Source organism: Phyllobates terribilis, unplaced genomic scaffold, assembly GCF_046119375.1.
Source record: "Phyllobates terribilis strain yellow unplaced genomic scaffold, ASM4611937v1 Scaffold_11__3_contigs__length_659146591, whole genome shotgun sequence".
Taxonomy (NCBI): domain Eukaryota; kingdom Metazoa; phylum Chordata; class Amphibia; order Anura; family Dendrobatidae; genus Phyllobates; species Phyllobates terribilis.
In genome coordinates, this window is record NW_027362771.1 from 408,830,090 (window position 1) to 408,853,527 (window position 23,438).

Here is a 23,438-nt window from a genome sequence, read left to right on the forward strand (position 1 = left end):
TTAGAGGATTGATATAAATGGGCAACGGGTAATGCTTCATTTGCCCTGTAGAGGCACTGCAGGAAAATTGATCACTGGCTGCAAGATTTCTCCGCAGATCTGAATGCTCAGGGTCTAAGTAGGGTCTCACTCTGTGGATAGAGAATTATCAAGTAGAAATTTTTCAATACTGATAAGTAAAGGAAAAAGTATAGGAGGGAATTAGCAGCATGGTCACACACATAAATTGCAAGGATGCACTTATGAATGGCCTAACATGTAATATATGGTTCCTTAGAGTTCACCACGGTGAAGCTGCTCTTTGATGGATAATTTTTTTTAACTTTTTTAGAGGAGACAGAGAGGAACGCTTCTATGGCTTCGGAGGAGTGTTGTTTGGAAAGCCTTTCTTTTATATCTCAATTATTTATTTTTGTAAATCATTCACCAGTATCTATGAAAAGAAAAGATCTGATGAAGAACGCCATGGGCACTCGAAACGCGTATTTCTGTACCTATTATGGATTTTAATAAATTTTTAACTTTTTATGAAGCTGGATTTTTCTCTTCAACCAGTATCTATGAACTGAACGGCTAAATGAATTATTTTTTAGACTATGCTGTAATTAGAGTTATAACATTAAACATTAGAATATTATTAAGCCTATTTTTTTCTGCGTTTTTATTACAGGTATAGATTGACCGCTGTAGCCGTGGACCACCTCGCCGGACCTTTCCTTAATTACACAGTCATATTTGTGGGCTCTGAAGCTGGCATTGTGCTAAAGATCTTGGCTAAGACTAATCCATTTTCCCTAAATGACAGTGTATTACTGGAAGAAATTGATGCCTACAACCGTGCAAAGTAAGCATTACCTTGTAGAAAACAAATGTATTGATTTCACATGCAAGGTAGTCTCCTACACAATTTGCACATTTTCAGTCTATTTACTTCTAATGATGTGACCAAGAACATTCTGAAATACATAACCGTAAGAAACAGTAGCAAACCTGAAATAATACCGTTCTTCTCATAAACCTTGTTCTCACTGAGAAATGAGACTGTTCAAATAATAGAAAAAAAAGAATCATTATGTATTACATAATTCCTCAGCCTCAGTGCGTTACTTATTTACAAGTGAAACCATATGTTAATGTCGGGCAGAATCAGTAGGAGATTTCGAGACGTGTTGGAAATTCGCAGTGTGCCATTTTGAGAGTGTTTAGAGGTTATTTGCACATATACTGAAAGTATGTATAGATCCACACATTACTCCCAGAGATCTGACCATTTCCGGGTAAATTATCACGTACAGCTTGCTCTTTCAAGTTTTTCTAACCTATAATGTGTCACCTCATTGCATATTTTAGATAACATTTGTATAGGTCTATAAAGGCTACGTGCACCGCTGTAGGTCTTGTATTGTGCACGTTATTTACTTAGCTAGTAACAATCAGTTCAGACTGGTTCAGTCTTTCCATGATGTGTGTATGAATGTAGTTAAAGAGACCCTGCTACCTGATTCATGCTGTCCAAACAGTGTGCAGCATAACTCAGATCCTGGCTGCACGCTTGCTTGAGAGAAAATAAATCTTAAAGATGCAGTCAGGGACTATGGCCAGAGATGAGACCAGCCCGGCTCTGCCCTCGGCCGCCTCTTCCTAGCGCCATTTCAGGTGATTGACAGGTCTGTCAGATAGCGAAAGATCTGTGAACCACCCCTAGCAGCGATTGGAAAGACAAGCTGGAGACAATAGACAGAAATGAAACTAGTCCAGCCTTTCCCATGTTTGCTAGAGGATCTTTAAAGTATACCCTCTCTGAATAGCTCCAGCGTTGTGTAGCCAGGCTCTGACTCATGCTGAGAGCAGCTTGGGCAGCATAAATCTGGTGATAGGTTCCCTTTAAGTGCAATTCAACTGACCAATTCCACAGAGGAAAGAAATGATGTCATGCAGTTAATGTGAAAACTTCTAATTGCTTTGCATTAGATACATATATGTTAGGTACTTTACATGGAACGATAATAGCTACAGTTGGAATGAAAATGCAAATGGTAACTGAGCTCAGATAGGAACCTCACTATGGGTAACAGCAAGGCATTTTTTTCTGCAAGCAAATAAGAACTTAGGTCATTGTCCCATTAACTTTAGGGGTTGTACAACAACTGACTTTATTTCCCAAATAGAACAAAGTAAAACAAAAATAATAATAATTTTCATATATGTTTGAGGTCACATGTTCCAGTGGTCCTATGTTGTTGCCAGTCTCTAGTCCCCTTATGGTCTATGTATAGAATAGACCTTACATCTATATGCCTTGTTCAAAACTGCCAGCAGCTGAGATGTTATGACCAACATGACAACAATAATTGGACAACATGAAGACATTGTGATATATCGTTATCAGCAAAATGTCACTGAGGCCTTGTCCTTACACAAGCCTGCCAATTGACAGGATAGGCCAGGAAAGTCCTATGTTTGCAGGTTCCAGGGTGTGCATGTTCTGTTCAGAGCTCCCATACAGTTGAATCGACAGTTGCACATGTGCCACCATGTCTCCATTTTATTTTAGCGGTCAGCACTACAAGAAAAGCTCCCTGATACAGACTGACCATGACCAAGGTCCATCGGTAACCGAAACGTTGGCCATTGTCCATATTGGAGCTAGACATGCTGGCACTGCTAATAAATCTTCATATGATTTTATAGTTTCTTTCGGAGTGCTGTGTTTTATTTATTCTACAGTACATTTGGGTACCCAACCCAGATGAGCCCAACCATGATATTTAGTGACCTTGAGATAAATGCCAGTCCTAGCACTGACACCCTGAGCTTTTGGACATTTGTGGCATTTCCAGTTAATATGTTTTTATGTCCCAGATGTGAACGTGAACACTGATTCTTTTTTCTTGAGTCTATTATTTTAATATAAAGTTTGACTATCAGACCGCCTTTGTCATTATCACATCGTCCATGAATGGGTAGGGGGTCTTCAACCAGTATCATTCCAGTCTTTAATTTTGACTTACTCTCATTATTCTTTCCTATTTCTCTTTTATACCCTCATATTTATGGATTGGGTGATTTCATCCCTGCAGGTGTTACGGTGACAGTGACGAGGACCGAAGAGTCTTATCCTTGCAAATGGACAAAGATCACCATGCCTTATTCGTGGCCTTTTCAAGTTGCATTATCAGGCTCCCACTGAGTCGCTGTGAACGATATGGTTCATGCAAAAAGTATGTAAAATTTTCCTTTGAGGTTACATATCGTTGCTGGTTCCATAACAAATCCTTGACAAAAGCATTCTCATTAACAAACAGGTCATGTATCGGTTCAAGAGATCCTTACTGCGCTTGGCTAAACCATGAAACCTGCGGCAGAGTCAAGCCTGGCATGTTGTAAGTGTGATTACACTCTTACTGCTAACGGTAGTGATATATCTGAGATTATAGGAATATGTAAACTGTTTTATTAGGATTATGGATTTCTTCCTTCCACCACAATGCCTGTAGATGCGACTGAAATTATTTGTGCTTAGCGATAAAAATTACTCTGAGTATTTTATATTGTATTTCCATCGTAATGCTTTGGAGACAGAAAACATTAATCCTAGCGGGAATTGTAATATCTGCTTTGAATCCAGTTGGGAGGTAAAATATTGCTCCTCTGGAGATTCCTATTAATTATCACAAAGCCATTCTCATGTACAAACAAGCATAAATTGGCTTTCTATGTTTACACAATATTTTGTTGCTTTTGTATTTTCTGCTAGAATGTATTTCCTATATATTTAAGTGTGGCGTCTTTTTGCTCTTTTAATATTTCTCAGTAAATCTTTTTTTTCCTGCAGCTTTGGATACGAGCAGGATGTGGAACATGGTAACACGGCACAGCTAGGCGATTGCCATGGTAAGGGCCAACCACGGATTGCTCATTACAGCCCTTTAATTTGTGCTTCGTAGAAGTAGTAGTGCTCCCATAATGCACATATCACCTTTTGACCTTAACCTACTTTTTTATTTCTTTTTCATGGGCTAAGCTATTTTGCTTTTAATAGTGGTAGTGAAATGTTTTTTTCTTTTTTTTTTTTTTGTTTTTTTTTTTTTTTCTTTGACTATGTGCAACTGCTTAAGGACATAGAGGAAAAATAATCTATGATTAACATAACCAACATTTTTTTTTCTTTCCGTTAAGATTTGAATTTTTTTTGTTTGGATTCGTTTCTTTTACTGATGACCTGTTCCTTTAATTTTAGAAAAAATGTCTACTACAACTACACCAGATTACAAAATATTTGGCGATCCAACATCTGGTTAGTTTTATTAATTTTATCTAAAATTAACTGCCTTTATCTTTCGGTTCAGCATTTTCTGCTCTTATGACCCCCCACTCACCCCTTTCGCAGTTGGCCTCATTTTTGTGCTTCAACCTCATGCACTCACTAATTGCAAGGATAGATATCTGTCCTTTTTTGTTTGTTATTTTTGTTCTTTAAGAAGCAAAGCAATTCACCTATGTGTGACCGCATGATACCCAATTGCCCGTCATTGATTGATGCGTCAAATCTTTTATTAAAAGTCTTAATTAGTATGTGACATTTCCACAGCATGAAAGCCAACCAGCTTTCATTACTGCTCCCCATACATTTGTCAAAGCGTGTTTCTCATCTATTAGTTATAGATGACGGTGACATTTTCCATACAACATCTCTATATTTGATTGCATATGTACTTTATTGTGTATTGCTGGGCTTTAAACGTTTGTCTTATCCATTTATGACTTTAATGACTCAAAGTATTCAATGTAAGATAGTCATTTAAAAGGTAACAGAAAGTCTGCTGTTATGTCAATGTGTATCGCTTCCATGTGTGCATATGTGAAATGCTGATCAAGTGTTCATTCAGTTCTGACACCTCAATCTGGCAGTCACCATGCTAAATTGTCGCATCTATTTTACTGTTAATAACCGCTAAAATGTTATATAATCTTATTTCACATCCTGACCTGAAAGAGTATGTGTATAAATAAAATGTTAGTCCACTCATAGCATTTATAGAAGAAATTTGTTACAAGAACTGGCAACATTACATTAAAGGGAGTCCATTACCCCCCAAAAAATGCATTTCTAAATGGGCTATGCAACCCCGTGAGCACTGATATAGTGGTTCAGAGCACCCTTGGTGTGGCCAAGAGTTTGGTGCACTGTTATGCCTCCTCATTTGCATAATGGGGCTCTTCCCTTGCTTCTGATTGACAATGTCCGCTCGCATGCAGCACATGTCCTCCTCCCTGACTCCTTTCTTCTTACTCTGCTCACTATACTAAGACTGGGTTCACATAGTGTTTACCACTACATTCAGAGGCCCCGTCAGGACTTATGTACGGACCCCCGCAAAATGGGATTCAAGTGGGGTCATTGACTATGATGATGCAGATGGAGTCACAATGTGTGTCTTGTTGGCTGCCTCCAATGGGCATATATGACTGAAAATGATGCATGCCACACTGACTCTGTCTGCATCATGATAGCCAATGGCTCTGTCAGCGCATACGTCCGAATCCCTTTTTGTGGGAGTTCGAACATAAGCCCTGATGAAGCCACTGAGCGTAGTGGCAAAAGCTATGTGAATCCAGCCTTATACACTGAGTGGCCTCAGAAGAAAGGAGACATAGGGGAGAAAGCATGCGGCCACTGCACAGCCGCACACATGCTGGCAGCATTCAGACAATACTCCTGGGAAGTGAGCTCTGTCAATCAGAAGCAGAGGGAATGGCCATTTATGCAAGTGAGAAAGCATAAGAGCCACACTAAGGGAGCACTGAAGCCTACTCATTAGTATAAATTAAGTTATTTTTTCAGGCACTGTACCAGAAACCGATACAGTGCTAGTTTGGTTGTTGTAGTGGCTAAGTACCTACAACACTGTATAGCCCATTTTGTTACTTTTTTATTTTTTTTAAATGACTACAGACATTAGAAAAGCGCAAAAAAATGCAAAAATATCCCGGCACCACTTCCCTTAATTACTTATTTTCTTACATTTAAAACTGAAAAATATATAAATAAATATTTTCTATGGGTCCTAGGAGCTCAGTTTTGCCCCCCTTTTTGTGTCACTAGCCTGTGTCTGGCTCCAAGACAACTGCCTGCAGCAGGAACCTCCCCCCTATCAGTCCAATAGAACAGAAAGATGAGTAAGTCCAGCCGTATTTCTGCAGATCTTCAAACAAAAATGGCTGCGATAAAAAGGAGTTAAACGCCTGCGCGCTCTGCAGGATTCCATACAAGTAACAGAGGGCAGCAATGGCTTCTGCTTACTTTCAACATTAACTTCTAGTTTTAGGGTTGATTTCAGACTGTACATATTGCTCCTGGTGCTGCCACTGTATAACACAATATATTGGTGTGGTCATTGTAATGCAGCTGTGCATTGGAATAAAATGTAATAAAACATCTGTTTGCTACCACAGACATTGAAGCACCTTCCACTTCTGTAACCACAATGACAAGCAGTCCAGTCATTCTTCCTAAAGTGATTGGTTCTTGGAAACCCAGAATGACTGGTTCTCGGAAATTTGTGTATGAAGATGACCCAAACTCTTCTGATTACATTGATACATTAACAGGTGTCCCAAATGGTAAGGCCTTAAAGGGGAAGAGCATAAACTGAGTGGAAACCTGCTATCTCCACTTTTATCAGGCTTCGCCCCATCTGAGTTGCACTTTTGATTTTGGATGACTCGAAGCTGATTTATACTCTGTGGCCTTACCTAGGCTGAGTGGAAATTCATCTTCATGTGATAAGGCACATAAAATAATTACTATCTATGGGAGGTTTGGCAGGTTTCCACTCAGGCATGGCAGTGTATTTATGATTTTCCTTAAAATTATTTAATATTATTTATATTTTGTTTTATATTATTTATTTTATGGAATTTTAGTTTTATTTTTTTTTGTCATCATCAATTATGATATTCACATTTAAATATTTGATTTCTTTCTATTGCACATCATCATATTTGCTCTACATACCTTCTTTAAACATTTATATGGGCAAAAAACAAGGCCCTGGCGCTTGGTATGAGTTAATAGTGACCAAGTTAGACAGTTGCGGAGCTGCACAGCACAGATTGGATAGTGGCCGCAGCCATCTACTACACACCCACTTCCTATTGATTTGAATAGGGGTTGGATCTGCAGTACCCAACCGTGGCCACTATTCTGTTGACAGAGCTGTGCTGTTCAGCTCTGCGACTTAGCATATCCAGGCACAGTTAGCATACATTACAACTGATGGACAGGGGTGCCGGGTGTCATACCCCCACCGTTCAGATATTGATGACTTATCCTAAGAATAGTCCATCAATATAAAAGTCCCGGACATCCCCTTTTAATTATGTAATGAAAACTATATAAGAAGTGTGTCTGTAGGACTGAGCAGGAGACATGAAAAGTTTTGTAACTTACTACAGCTCATATAACTTACAATATCCATGTGTTATAGAAGGTAGACAACATTTATCCATATAGCTGAACATTTAATATATCACCACACAGGATCCTATAAACACAGCAATATTCCTACCTTTCTGAGTGCATGTATGTTTTATTGTATGCTTTAGTACCACTTTCTGCTTTTTACGTTCTTTTTGAGTTCTACTTTTCTTGATTCTTTATTAATTTTTTTTTTTTTCGTTTTGTTTTGTGTTGAAGTTTCCTAATTACTTTGCACACTGCCAGTAAAGTTGTTAACCCGGAGCATTTTTTTTCTAAATGTTCAAAGGCCTTCCCACTAACAGTAGTTTTCTTTAGAATTTTAACATTCACTAATTTTTTTTGTCAAAAATTATTCTTTGGGAAAATGAAGTATTGCGTTCAAGTGAGAGCAGACATTTTCATTTTCACCAACTATGTTTAACTTTCAAACTTTTACTGGAGTCTTTCCTACGCGCGAAGAACTTTGCTTCTTGTTTGTCTGTGGTTGCCAACTTATCTTTCTCATAGTCACAAAAAATGAATAAATACTAATCTGAATGTTTTCTTTTTAGGTTAGATTACACACACACATTCGTGTCTGAAATAATATGTTAAGGGATTAAAAATATGCAGTGCTGTAAACATATGTTGACCCCTTTCCAAATATTACCCATTATTGCAATACAGAATAATTTCCTGTTTTTAAAGAAGACCAGTTACAAGATTAAGAGTGGACAGTATTCACGTATTCACTTATTTTATTACTGCAGCTCCCGGAGTATTCCTTTTTTTTGTATTTTTAAAATCCGCCATACGGTCGCAGAGGCAGAGATATGGGCCTTTTTCTTTCTCTGCTAAGGGGGCGTGGCTTGCTTTTTCTCGGGGCATGTCTTTAGTCTGCACTGTATTATTACCGTTAAAGCCACGCCCCTCTTTTTAAAGACCATTTAATTTAGCACTAAATAAAGGCCTACAGTGGGTACGGAAAGTATTCAGACTCCTTTTCATTTTTTACTCTTTGTTTCATTGCAGCCATTTGGCAAATTCTAAAAAGTTCATTTTTTTTCTCATTAAAGTACACTCTGCACCCCATCTCAACTGAAAAAAAAACAAATGCAGAAATTTTTGCAAATTTATTAAAAAAGAAAACTGAAATATCACATTGTCATACGTATTCAGACCCTTTGCTCAGTAGTGAGTAGAAGCACCCTTTTGAACTAGTACAGCCATGAGTCTTCTTGGGAATGATGCAACAAGTTTTTCACACCTGGATTTGGGGATCCTCTGCCATTCTTCCTTGCAGATCCTCTCCAGTTCCGTCAGTTTGGATGGTGAACGTTGGTGGACAGCCATTTTCAGGTCTCTCCAGAGACGCTCAATTGGATTTAGGTCAGGGCTCTGGCTGGACCAGTCAAGAATGGTCACAGAGTTGTTCTGAAGCCACTCCCTTGTTATTTTAGCTGTGTGCTTAGGGTCATTGTCTTGTTGGAAGGTGAACCTTCAGCCAAGTCTGAGGTCCAGAGCACTCTGGAAGAGGTTTTCATCCAGGATATCTCTGTACTTGGCCGCATTCATGTTTCCTTCAATTGCAACCAGTCATCCTGTCCCTGCAGCTGATAAACACCCCCATAGCATGATGCTGCCACCACCAAGTTTCACTGTTGGGATTGTATTGGGCAGGTGATGAGCAGTGCCTGGTTTTCTCCACACATACCGCTTAGAATTATCACCAAAAAAGTTCTATCTTCGTCTCATCAGACCAGAGAATCATATTTCTCATAGTCTGGGACTCCTTCATGTGTTTTTGAGCAAACTCTATGTGGGCTTTCATATGTCTTGAACTGAGGAGAGGTTTCCCTTGGGCCACTCTGCCATAAAGGCCCGACTGGTGGAGGGCTGCAGTGATAGTTGACTTTGTGGAACATTCACCCATCTCCCTACTGCATCTCTGGAGCTCAGCCACAGTGATCTTGGGGTTCTTCTTTAACTCTCTCACCAAGACTCTTCTCACACAATTGCTCAGTTTGGCTAGACGGCCAGGTCTAGGAAGACTTCTGGTGGTCCCAAACGTCTTTCATTTAAGGATTATGGAGGCCACTGTGCTCTTAGGAACCTTGAATAATGCAGAAATTCTTTTGTAGCCTTGGCCAGATCTGTACCTTGCCACAATTCTGTCTCTGAGCTGCTCCTTGGGCAGTTCCTTTGAGCTCATCATTCTCATTTGGTCTGACATGCACTGTGAGCTGTGAGGTCATATATAGACAGGTGTGTGGCTTTCCAAATCAAGTCCTATCCGTTTAATTAAACACAGCTGGACTCCAATGTAGGAATAGAACCATCTCAAGGAGGATCACAAGGAAATGGACAGCATGTGACTTAAATGAGTGTCTGAGCAAAGGGTCTGAATACTTATGACCATTTGATATTGCAGTTTTTCTTTTTTAATAAATTTGCAAAAATTTCTACATTTCTGTTTTTTTTTCAGTCAAGATGGGGTGCAGAGTGTACTTTAATGAGAAAAAAATGAATATTTTAGAATTTACTAAATGGCAAATGGCTGCAATGAAACAAAGAGTGAAAAATTTAAAGGGGTCTGAATACTTTCCGTACCCACTTTATATCTCTAGAACCGTATGGCGGATTTAAAAAAAGACAAAAATGAAATATTCAGGGGAGCCACGCAAATAAAATAAAAGCAAAAACTGACTTGGTGACCGGTCCTCTTTAAATGTGGTACCTAAAATATTAGTGCATTTGTTTAAGTGGGTTATCTCATAAAGGCAACACCTGTCTATGCTTTTTTAGAGCATGCAATCTTTACAGAGGGTATCCCCCTGTATGGACCCTTTTTTATGACTTATAATTTATGAGTTGGAACATAGAGTTGCTATATAACTGTAGCTTCCTGCAAAATAACTATAATTCTAACAATTCCAAAGATATAACTAACTAGCAAAGGGGCTATAAAAAAAAAGATATTATTACCTATACAACCCATGTGGAAAGGTGTCCCTAAACGCTCGCTGATACAATTGGCTGTACTGTACTTTCAGCTCCAGTATTACTACCAAATTCTTCCGATAATTTGATATCAGTCTTTCACCTGCTTGACCAATCCAGAAACTTTCTGTATATTGAACCATTAAATAATGTTTGTACAAGTTATGTTATGTAAAATAAATCCTTAAAGTAGCGCTCCCATCAAAATTTGTGTCCTCTTAATATATTGCAGTCATCATATTATATAGCACTGTGTTCTTACAATTGCTCATTTTGCCTTTCTACCCAACTAATTCTTCTTTTTTCCATTACATTTATGACATCACATGTTTAAAAACTGACTAAGCTCTATGTAGAAACAGGTCGTCAATTTTCCCTTTATGATTTATGAGTCACTGCAAAAGTCCCTGGCAAGGGAGCAGCTGGGTCAGGAGTTGAAGAGGGAAATTATAAATACAGGGAAGAGAGACTTTCTGTTTTTACATAGCGAAAAGAGAAGAATTAGCTGGGTAAAAAGGTAAAATGAGCAATTGTAAGTACACAGTGCTTTATAATATGATAACTACAATATATTAAGAGGATAAAAACTTTGATGGGAGGAGTGCTTTTTTAATTCCATAAATACATTATACCACAGTAGGAAAACTATACCAACAGTCAACATTGTGGTTGTGGTAATGTGGTTTTTATACAGAAGATTTACAGAACCACTTATAATTATTGGAAAAAACATGAATTCTGCATCATACTTGAACTTTTCTTAAGATAAATGATTACTCATGTACCTGTAAGAAGTATGATTACTTTATGCAGCAATTCAATAATCCAATTTTCATGAGCAAGCCTAGGTCTGTATGCTTAAAGAGAATTAAAATTAGTCGAAACGGACCCAATAGAAATTCAGAGAAGGGCTATGGAGTGGTCATACATGAACGTTGGTAGTGCGCCCTAATTAAAAAAGTTCTTCAAATAAGAGTGTGCTAAAATCTCCTCAATACGTGGGCTACTTTCTAATTTGAGGGGTTCTGGTTACAGTTCTTTATGCTATAGGTAGTTACATTCAGTCACTTACTTGATGGAACAATTAAATATTCTTTGTAATAGCTTTTTTTCTCCTTGTGACTCAGTATTGCAGTAATTTTACCACAAATCGTGAGCGACTCCATGTTGCTACAGCTCAGAATGACATCAGCAGTACATACAATACACAAAGAATGGCATGAAACTATATCTAGAAATTATAGACCATAAAAATGATTAAATGTGTTGATGCTAATACATATTCCAAGGGCAATCCTAAATTAATTGTAAAATATTATAATGAATTAAATTGGCTGCATTAGAAGGGTCTGAATAAGAATAATTGGTTGTACCATAATTTTAGGTATTGTTGCATTTCTGTAAGGATGTCAAAAATTGAGTGTGTGTCCACTTATGGTAATAACTTTCCTATTTCCTTCTGATTTTCTGCTTGACTTTCCATCAGCCTTATTAAGTGGTCGTGCTTTGCTTTTTCAGCTTTGACTCCATGTAATCATATCACAGCAGCTAAAATCTCATTAGCATAAGTAAATGTGACTAGAAGCACAAACTTAAGGTCCATGTACACTGGAAGATTATAATGAACAAGCGTTCCTAGAACCTTCTAAACCTAAACAGGCTGCCCATCATCTTACAAACGAGCAAAACAGTCTTTCATCGGATGAAATGATCTTTTGTGCTGTATAAAATATCATCGTTCTCGGCAGCACACCGTCTTGTGTAAGCAGGACCTGTGCTGCTAACAATGTCAGCTTATGTGCACTGAACGATCTATTACAGATCGTACAATACGCATCTGCAGAGTGGCCTACCTGTTTAAACAGGCTACTGGCCAACCAACAGACATTTTTTTGTTGGCGGTTGTTTAACACTGCGCATCACACAGTGTAACAGAGCCTTTCAGAAGAGACTAGTACAAATCACATGAAGACTATGGCTCACATTAGCCTTTCGGAGAGCCCATGACACCATAACCAAATTTCCATGTTTTATTTGAGACATGATATATTATTGCCTTTCCAATACTCAGGAAAAATGGTAAGGTTTACACCATATTTTGTACTATGGGAATGAAACTTCCATGCTTCCTGTTTGCCGGGAGGCAGTGGGGTCCTAATGATTGACAGTTCCGACCAGAGTTATAGTCATGCTGCCGGCCTGAAATGTGCAAACTCTAATGCTGCAAGCAGAGAGAACTTTGCCTTTGCAGTATCAGGAGTGTAGGAACAATGAAACTGGCAAGATCCTGCAATTCAGCCAGCTTCATAGCTTTGCAAACAAGCTCTATAGCAAACAGCTTGTAAGCACTGCACTCCTTGGCTAGGAAACTGGCCAACACTAATAGACAGGTAGTAAAGTTATAAAATTGTAAATTCTTGCATTCTTGAGAACGGAGAGGATTTTTAATAAGTTATTTGCAAAGTTGCTAGTTTTTTAAGCACTTTGCAATATTTCCCATTTATCATTTTGCAAAAAACCCTTTAAATCACACTTGACGTTCTAAGTTTCCCATTATGCAGATTGTTATCTAACACACTAAGCACAAACAACATTGCCACTAAGTCTGTTGTAGCTGTCGCTCGATTTTATTTCCAGCTTCATCATTTACCCTTTCCAATTTGTTTTCTATCCTGATTGACACAAAGACTGATAGCAAAGAAAATGAGAACAGAATGCAAATGATTCGATTAAGATAAACACATTTAATGAGCTGCCACCAGTTTGAAGACTGTTGATTTGTTATAAATTGTGCAGATATTTCCTAAAACTTGACATCTATTTATTTTAACAGGTGTAAGATGGGAAGTACAGTCAGGAGAATCTAACCAAATGGTCCATATGAATGTTCTGATCACTTGTGTCCTTGCTGCATTTGTTCTCGGAGCGTTTATTGCAGGAGTGGTTGTCTACTGTTATCGGGAGATGTTTGCACGGAAATCCAGAAAGATTCACAAAGATGCAGAGTCTGCGCAATCATGTACAGACTCAAGTGGAAGTTTTGCTAAACTGAATGGCTTGTTTGACAGCCCAGTTAAAGAATATCAGCAAAGCATTGATTCACCTAAACATTATACCAATATTTTGACTAGTAGGAAGGATTTGCCACCCACTGGGGACACCAAATCCATTATGATGGACATTCAAGGACAACCACCAGAACTAGCTGCACTTCCTACTCCGGAATCTACTCCAGTGCTTCAGCAAAAGAGCTTACAACCCATTAAAAACCAGTGGGAAAAGGCACAAAACAACCTAAACATTTCACGTAAAGAAACTCCTCTTAAAAGTCCACAGTTTTTTCCTTCCAGTCCTCCTCCCCACTCACCCTTAGCTCATGGACAAATCCCAAGTGCAGTTGTTCTTCCAAATGCCACTCATGATTATAATACATCATTTTCTAATTCAAATGCACACAAATCGGATAAAAAACTCCACAATATTGAGCATTCTTTGGTAAAACAACCTAGTAAAAGAGATCGTCGCTCTGTGGATTCTAGAAACACATTGAATGACTTCTTAAAACATCTCAATGAATCCCAAGGAAATCCCAAAGCTATGATGGCAGATATTCAAGTGGCTCATCAAAATTCCCATCAGCCTCCACATCAAACTTTAATGCTTGATACAATGGGCAATATGTCTGAAATACCACCTAAAGTTCCAAACAGGGAGGCATCCTTATACTCCCCCACCTCAACTCTTCCACGCAATAGCCCAACAAAAAGAGTGGATGTGCCTTCCACCCCAAGTGGGCAAATTACATCTCTAGAATCACAAAGAAGTTATCATAAAAACTCTTCACAAAGGCATTCTATATCAGCAATGCCTAAAACTATGAACTCACCAAATGGTGTTTTAATTTCAAGACAGTCCAGTGTTAATAGAGGTGGTTATATGCCTCCAAGTCCTAACCCAAGGATGGACTACATGCAAGGAACCCCTGTTATTGTTCATCAACAGACTTCATTGTCACGACAAAGCAGTTACACGGGACACGGAACTCTCCCTCGTATGGGAATAAAGAGGACACCATCTATAAAACCGGATGTGCCTCCAAAACCCTCATTTGCTCAGCAAAATACAGTTAGACAGCTAAACAAATATAGCTATTGAGTTCTATCACCTTTGGATAAAAAGTGTATGGTTATACGGCATAGTGTTAAAAAGGACCTTTTAGGCAGAGACATGCTTGCCGATCCAGTCCCTAAGTGGCCAAAGAAGCTGTCATTAGTTTGGTAACATCGAGTTGTGCCAAACACAGGAACTTCAGAACAAGCTGGGTAAGAACAAAGCAAAGGAAAAAAGGAAAGTGCTGGTCATTTTGCTTCTTTTGTTGGAGAAATGTGGACATGTAGCACAGTGGGAGCTACTTCCGTTACTGATATAGTACCAAGTTTTAAAAATATACTTGAAAAAACGGGATTTCATTTTAAACTGCCGCTGTGTGTAGCCATCCCATTAAATGTGAACATATTAATATGTATGCATTCACCTTGCCTCTTGCACAAGTGTCCCAAAAATTGTCCCAGTTAGTAAAAGTCTGCAATATTTCTGTTGTCTCAAGCCTGAAACATATCCTCCGTCTTCAGTGGCATCACAACGTATGCCACATATGGTTTTTGTGTGTGTGTTTCATGTGTATGTTCATAACTGTTCCATACACACAAGCACACGTGCACGTTAAGATTCTCGTTGCGATTTCTATACTATTGAACTGTTTACATTGAGCATGTCTGAACAAACGGTTGATTTCCTTCCACGAGTATTCTGCTGGTTGTGCAACTGAGGGCATCAATCGTCTCCCCCTCCTTGCCTTCCAGATAATTAACTTGGCTGAACATGGTACCTCGTGCAAGAATGTAAAGATTTCTTAGAACTGTTATGCTGCTATTTAGACAATATTGTATAATTCACTGGATATCATGGAGAGAATTTATGTTCACACTTTATTCCTTCTTGGTATTGGTTGGGCCACTGTGAATTAAGACCATATGTTTTAAGAGGTGTGGAAGAAAGATCACAATGGCTAGTACTAGAAAAGGATACTTCATAAAGCTTGTAACATCAGAAGGTAAATGGATCCTAAATGAAACGTGTTATTCGTCCATGTGACATTTGCAATCATTACTACAGCAATCTGTAATTACATATAAGTTGCTTTCTCACCGTTCATTTTCGGTGTGAGAATCTACGGTTGTTGTGTTGTCTAATCCCATTACAACACCTGAATCCCACAATGAAGCCAAGATATCGCCATACTTCATACTGTATTCTTCAGAAATAATCTGCGCAACTAGAAATTATGAGGGGAAAATGTTTGTGTGTATATATGTTGCCAGCCATCAAAGGAGACTAATACTAATCAAACACTAAAAACGTGTGATCTATAGTTTTCTAGCAGTGTTTTCTATCTGTAGAAGAAATTTCAGTGAGTGCTAAACCTTTGTCAACTCATCCCGTATACAGCAGAAACTGGTAACGGTTATAAATATCTATGCAAAAGTTTACATTGTATGCACTCATTGTTCAGCAGAGGATGTTCATTAGAAAACGGAGATAGGGGAAGTAAAATGTAACGAAAGAAATAGTATCCCCACCCAATCACAGCCTTATTTCACATATATGTTTCACTAATGACTCATGTTGATTGATGCTCTTTTATAGCCAATTTCATTTCAGGTTGAAAAGTCCTTTCAAGAAGTTGTTTTCAATAATGATTTTCATCCTAAAGATCTAATTGATGCAGTGGCAAATTGTTTAGGTAGCGTTGGTCTGCTTTGCCTTTAAAATCCCTAGCCCAGATCTGGAGCAGCCGATATTGTTAACTATAATGTTGCCTAAAAACCGTTCTGTCAAGCACTACTCACCAACACACCAACTGCCGACCATGACATTAAAAAGACCTGTGCATCGGTCACTCTGGGGTTTAGTAAGCTAAAAACACCTCCATCTGTCAACACCTTTTTTCTCCAGAGTAAAGGCATGGCATGAAAGTAGTATGGTACTCTAAAACTCATATGTGACACATTTTGGGACAGTAAGCTTCAAATTATACTTAAGATGACCATATATGTTAAAGTTGGCCAAACCTGCTGAAATTTCTTTAGGACCAGATTACCATCTAATGTCTATAAAGCCTCCTGATTCTCTCCGGTTAAGGGAAGAATAGAGTAGTTGGATTTCAACTTGCCTCTTCCTTCTGTTCCCAAGGAGAAAAGCCATCACCAGAGATATCTGACAGTCACTTTTCTCCCCCTTCCCTTTGGAGAAAACACTCGGCTGAGCTTATCCTGCATGTCTACAAGGGGCGGGTTGAGTCAGCTATGTAATAAGTATGGTCAGCCTTAGCTTCCAAAGTGGAGGTAGTTCAACACTAATCAACCTCCGTCCATATGATTCTCATTTTGCTACATACATTAGATTTTTAGAAGATGCATTGACTATATAAAAATGGCTGATGATTCAAAGAATTTATGTAAAGCCTTTACTAATGAGAAGGCACCTTATATACATTATAGTCCTTAAAGGAAACCTGTCAGCAGGAATGTCCATGTTAAAAAGATATAAACAGTATGATGGTGTCATGCTAATTTAATACATACCTTTAGTTTAAAAATCTGCAGCCTGGTTTTCATTAAATCTTAATGCTAAATTTCGGTGCTTCGGGGCGGGACTTGTGGGCAGGCCTGTAGGTAGGGTCTTCGGCTCAGAGGGCTCAGCCACGGCCCCTAGACCACCTCTGGCTCCATTTTTCTGAAGGCTGTGGAAGTTCGATCTGCGCATACGCTGGCGCCATTTTCATGAAGACCGGCACCCGTGAGAGAACCGCCCACAGCTAAGATGGCGCCAACCCGAAATTCAAATTAATGCAACAGAGGCAGCGGAGGGGCTGTGGCTGAGCCCTCTGAGCTGAAGACCCTACCCACAGTCCTGCCCCACAAGTTCCACCCGGAGCATCGAGGAAACCCAAACTTATCATTACGATTTAACGAACACCAGGCAGAATGATTTTTAAACTGTATTAAACAGTATGGCAGCGCCATACTGCCCATACCTTTAGTTTAACATGGACATTCCTGCTGACAGGTTTCCTTTAATGTAAGCAAAATCACACCCTAAGTAATATATATAATAACTTAAAGAGGACCTTTCACTGGATTTTTTTTATATGTAAAGAGAATATCACCGTTGATTAGTGCAATTGGTGCTACTCCACTGATTTTGGAACAATTTCTCTTTTCCCTCTGTACCAAAGTTATGTCTCCCCCCCCCAGTTATAACGGTGCAGATTTGCCCTACATCCACAGCGCATGCCACTGAACTTCTCTGTGACCATTTGCTTTTTCTCTCTGGCACTGGCCAATAAAAGCAAAGCAGCACCCGCAGGAAAAATTACTGGGAGCATAACTTTGGAAAAGAGGGCCACAGAAGAAAAAGAAAAACTGTTCCAGAATCAGTGGAGAAAAATCAATTGGAAGTGGTAAATTAAGAGATGTCAGCAGCACCATTTATCAAACAACTGATGTTTAAGGTGTGATTGAATTAATCTAGAGACTGTTGCATCAAGATTACGTCATAGAGCATGACCACCACTGCCCAAAATACTATAGGTATTAAGTGTAGCAGTAGTGCCATTACAGTATGTGTACTTCATGTATGAGTGGTTTTATGGGTCATGCCGGCAATGACAATGTTCTGTAAATATATGAGGTTACCTGAATCTGTGCATTTTGTGCCTTATTCATGAAAATACAATTTATGATAGTATGTCAAGTGTCTTCTGTATAGCACACTATATTTTTTGAGTGTCTGAAACATTTGGGAAAAGCCCAATTGACCTTAATATAGGACACCATATATTCAGATCTGCTCCAGAACAATAAGGGATCAAACCTAATGAAGAGATTACAACGTCGCTAATGCACCTCTTATCAAGTACCTCTCTGTGACTGATGTCTTTTTTAACTTGTAAAGATGCAGTTAACCATAAGGTTTATTGCACATACACAGGCTGTTCTGAAGGCAGAGGGTGCATTCATTTACCATTATACAAACTAAATCATGTCTAACAAGACTCTATTTTTTAAACCAGAAGGGAAACAGAATTCATTCGCACTATTTTTGTTCTATAAAATGTATAAAAAAAAATTGTCAAACTGTGTTTCTTGTGGCCAAAGCTGAGAACTCTAATTTTTAGATTTGGGGCAATATTTTAATTTAATTAATACCAGTTATGCAATCTATGTCTACGTTGTCACTCATTTCTTTTAAGTGAAAATGCTGATGTGTTTTCATGTGTAAGATTGTGGTGTGAGCACTAGAGACTGGAAAAGCCAAACCACAAACTGTTAACCTGGATAACATTGTACTGCCTTGTAGATCGTAACGTGAGATCAGTATTTCTGTTGATGTTTCTAACATTCAATCTAGGCTAAAAGAAATTAATTTAAAAAAAAAAGTGCTTTATCCATTTGTGCAAAAGGTAAAAGCAGATTGTATCTTTTTTATATTCGTCCAGCATATAAAAGTAACCTTTGAAATAAGTTGCTCTATCCTGTTCTGTAGAGTACTTTAACGTGTAGATATCTTGTAAAGTTGTATTGTGAATGTGTAAATAATTCTGTACTTTTGGGTTTTTAACACCGCATGTAAAGTTAAAATAAAATACTCAAGTGAAAAAAAACCATTTGAGCCTTAATTAATTTATATACTTTGAAAAAAAAAAAAAAAAAAAGGATGTACATAGAAGAAAGGCAATCACTAAACGAATGACATATACAGGATTATTTACATTATTGTTACTGCATGAAGAGGACGCATGGTCATGGTTAGAAATATTACCAATGAATTGCGATCATTGCTCTCTGCATGAACGGCTTCCAGTGTGGGGTTATTTTCTGATACAGAATTGCAGATATATTAGTATCCCTACAATTTGCTAGTAGTGTCCTTTATCACAAAGTTTGGGAGGTAAAATTTTTGAATATAGTGAAAGCAGTGACATAAAAGAAATCAACTATGTACTATTTATTTATTTTACTTACTTATAGTGCACCATCATATTCCACAATTTAAATTCCCTATCAGTATGTCTTTGGCGTGTTGGAGAAGACCGGAGTATCCGGAGGAAACCCATGCAAATACAGGGAGCACATACAAAGCTCCTTGCAGATGTTTCCTTGGTGGGATTTGAACCCAGGACCCCAGTGCTGCAAGGCTGCAGTACTAATATTGAGGTCTTGCTGCAATTCTGCAAAACGATCTGATTAAATTGGCAAGACATGTGACCAGAGCCTGTTTGTTCCCTCCACGTTCATTGTACTCTCAGCGTATATGCCATGGAAATTTACATAGACTTATAAAGGAAAGCTAAACCAGACCAGGAGAACAGCAGGTTTTATATCAGTGTTAACTAACTTACAAGAAAAAGATTGGCTTTAACCCTTACTTGATTTATTACTGGTATTTGCTGTAACCTGCATGGACCACCCATGATCTGTGTTGCGGCCTGCACTAAACTCTGCATTGCCCTGCTTGTTGACCTTAGTTACCGTCTTCATTGTGGAAGTGAATGCTGTAAGCTCATTTGACACTCGTTCCCACACTGAAGAGGGTAGTCAAGCAGTAGGAGCAGGTCGCTGCCTAGCTATGTGAAACCCACAACAAGGACCTTGGATGGTTAGGTCACATGCACACATTTAGTATTTAGGGAGATTTTTATGTCAGCATTTGTATGCCAAAACCAGGAGTGGAACATTCAGAGGAAAAGTAAAATAGAAACACGTGCACCACTTCTGCAAGGACTGGAATAAGATTTCTGGCATGGCGCATGGAGGTGTTCAGCATTCGTCAGACGCGAGGTGTTGGCCTCTTGACAAATCATGAGCGATACACTCCACTCTGCACCCCTCTAACCCCATCAAGGATGGCGTGAAGATTGGACATGCCCCCAACCCACATTCCGCAAAAGAACACAGACATGTGAACAGCTTCATAGATTATAATAGGTTCATGCTCTATCTGTGAAAAACAGAACTCTTCTGTAATGTATGAATGAGGCGTTAAGGAATGCCCTAATACACGTTAGGCTGAACCAGCTGATACTGACAGGCTCAGCCTATTGCCTAATGTGTATGGGGACACTGGCAGACTAATAGTCAGGAGAAATCTTGATCGCACTGATTTCAGACTGCCAATTGCATTGCTCTCCCAGAGATATGCAGCCATACGACATGTCAGTCAACGGCGTTCTCATAGAAAACACAGGAGCACGCTGCCTGAGTGAGTGCTCATGTGTATGGAAGAGATGTTCAGCCTTCTAATGTGTAGGCATTGTCCAACTAATGGTCAGGAGAGATCTCGATTGCACTTATTTCAGACTGCCGATTGGATTGTTCTCCCGGAGATAAGCCCCCATCCAGCATGTCAGTCGATAGCTCTCTCATAGAGAACACAGAAGCGCTCGGCAGAGTGAGTGCTCCTGTGTATGAGAGAGTCGGCTGAAATGAACAGTTCTCGTCTGCTTTATCTGAGTCCGTATTACACCCGTTTATCTAGCGGTGTATGAAACAAGATGCGATGCTCAATGGTGGGAATTGATCCAACCATTTGTTGCAGTTTTTGACTAACAAAATCGTAAATATTGGCACACGTCTGTTTTGTGCATTGGTGTTGCAGCTTTTTCAGTTTTACGATGCTCTTGCTGATTTTCTACAAAGTAACTTGGGCTTATCAGGAGAGGGAGTACCACTACCCGAAAAATTTATTATGATTTACATCAGAAAATTACGTAAATTCTAGGTGAAAGCTACACTTTTGTCAAAGACTGGCGAATAGTGATGAGCGAACGTACTCGAATAAGGGGTTAACCCCTTAAGGACCTTGGGTTTTTCCATTTTTGCGGTTTAGTTTTTTACTCCCCTTCTTCCCAGAGCCATATTTTTTGCGGGACGATTTGTACTTTTAAACGCCATCACTGGTTTTACCATATCGTGTACTCGAAAACGGGAAAAAAATTCCAAGTGCGGTGAAATTGCAAAAAAATGCAATTCCACAGTTGTGTTTTTTTTTTTTTTTTACCACATTCACTGAATTCTAAAACGGAGTTATGTAGACACCAAACATGTATAGGTTATCTTTTATTTAAGTGGTGAAAAAAAAATCCAAAGTTAGCTAAAAAAAAAAAAAGGCATTTTCCAAGACTCATAGCTTCTCCATTTTTTGTGATCTGGGGCCAGGTGAGGCCTTATTTTTGCACGCCAAACTTGACGTTTTTATTGATACCATTGTGGGATAAATCTGATGTTTTGATCGCCCGTTATTGCATTTTATTGCAATGTTGCGACAACCAAAAAAAGTAATTCTGGTGTTTAGAATTTTTTTCTCGCTACGCCATTTACCGATCGGATTAATTCTTTTTTTTATATTGATAAATTGGGCGATTTTGAACTCGGCGATAACAAATATGTGTATGTGGGAATTTTTTTTATTATTTTATTTTGAATGGGGCGAAAGGGGGGTGATTTAAACTTTTATATATTTTTTTATTTTTTTTTTATACTTTTAAAACCATTTTTTTTACACTTTCTGCATGCTTCAATAGTCTCCATAGGAGACTGGAAGCTGCAGTTTCCTGATCATTTCTACTGCATACAGGCGACGAGCAGACGACCACTAGGTGGCTCTCATAGCTAGCGAGATATGACAACCACAGGGTTCTGCTGTAGACCCCGGGTTGCCATGCCCACCCATCAGTGACCCGTGATCACTGATGGGCGGGGCTAAGGCCGTGCTTCCGGCGCGGTGCTGTTAAATGCTGTCAGAGATTGACAGCGGCATTTAACAGGTTAACAGCCGCAGGTGGATCGCGATTCCACCCGCGGCTGTTGCGGGCACATGTCCGCTGTAAGAATCAGCTGACATGTGCCCGGTTCAGTGTGGGCTCAGCGCCGGAGCCCTCACTGAACCGGGGGTGATGGCCTGGGGTGTACTAATACACCCCAGGCTTTAAAGGGGTTAACCAAGCGAGCTCGGGTCCTAACCGAGTTATCTTCGGTGTGCTCGTATATTATGTTCGAGTCCCTGCGTTCTGCATGATTCATGGCTGTTAGACAGCCTCAACACATGTGAGGATTCCCTAACAAACAGGCAATCTCTGCATGTGTTGAAGCTGTCTTAACAGCCGCAAATTATGCAGACGCAGGGACTCGAACATAATATACGAGCACGCCGAAGATACTCGGTTAGGACTCGGGCATGCTCGGTTAACCCCTTATCCGAGCACATTCGCCCACTACTGGCGAATGAAAGCCTTGTCTTAGTAAATTTCCACCAATTTCTTTATCTATTCTATTAGTTTCTTACAATTTTACTACCATTTTAGTTTTATTTTTATAAATCGTTTTTTTAATGCAATGTTAAGATACATTAGCGTTCATTTAATTCCATTTGCATGGCCCATATAAACGTCCATATGTGGATTTTCAGCGGTTTTTATTAAAGTCATAAATATCTAATTTGCAGCTTGGTATCATACATCACTAGGCTCAGGCAACTAGAACATAATTAGCTGGAGGCTCTCAGTTAAGCACACTGCTGTGGTTGAAGAACCCTGCGTATTCCGGTAATGTGTGTCATAACTGCCATTATGTTCCCCGTACGCGACAAAGACAACACTAGCATCAGGACAAAGGCAACAGGATCAATTCACTTTGAACAGTTTTTTTTCCCTTTTGTCATTTGCTCTTTTTAAGAATCATGACACAAAAGAATACGGCGGTCCGGTCTGAACACTGAACCGTGCAGCTTCACACACACAGCAGTAAGGATGGCCGCCTTCAAGTAGTTTTGCACTGCCACTCACCTATGGGTTGTATTGTAACTTTATATTTTCAGCTGCCTGCAGGTAAAAACTGTCATAGAGGAGAAGAGGAGC

General features: G+C 39.1%; 1 protein-coding gene across 6 annotated transcripts in view; it reads left to right on the forward strand.

Annotated features, from left to right (window-relative positions):
• The window catches only part of SEMA6D (semaphorin 6D), a 91,882-nt gene extending 72,695 nt beyond the window's left edge, over window positions 1-19,187 (forward strand). For 3 of the 6 annotated variants that reach the window (XM_073653051.1, XM_073653052.1, XM_073653050.1), the window contains 7 exons: window positions 671-844; window positions 3,081-3,221; window positions 3,306-3,383; window positions 3,836-3,894; window positions 4,241-4,297; window positions 6,457-6,624; window positions 13,296-19,187. In XM_073653051.1, coding sequence (XP_073509152.1) covers window positions 671-844; window positions 3,081-3,221; window positions 3,306-3,383; window positions 3,836-3,894; window positions 4,241-4,297; window positions 6,457-6,624; window positions 13,296-14,617 — 1,999 coding nt within the window. In that variant the 3' untranslated portion in view covers window positions 14,618-19,187. The remainder of the gene's footprint in view (window positions 1-670; window positions 845-3,080; window positions 3,222-3,305; window positions 3,384-3,835; window positions 3,895-4,240; window positions 4,298-6,456; window positions 6,625-13,295) is intronic. The other 3 variants (XM_073653055.1, XM_073653054.1, XM_073653056.1) reach the window with 3 other exon arrangements.
• The last annotated feature ends 4,251 nt before the right edge of the window (window positions 19,188-23,438 follow it).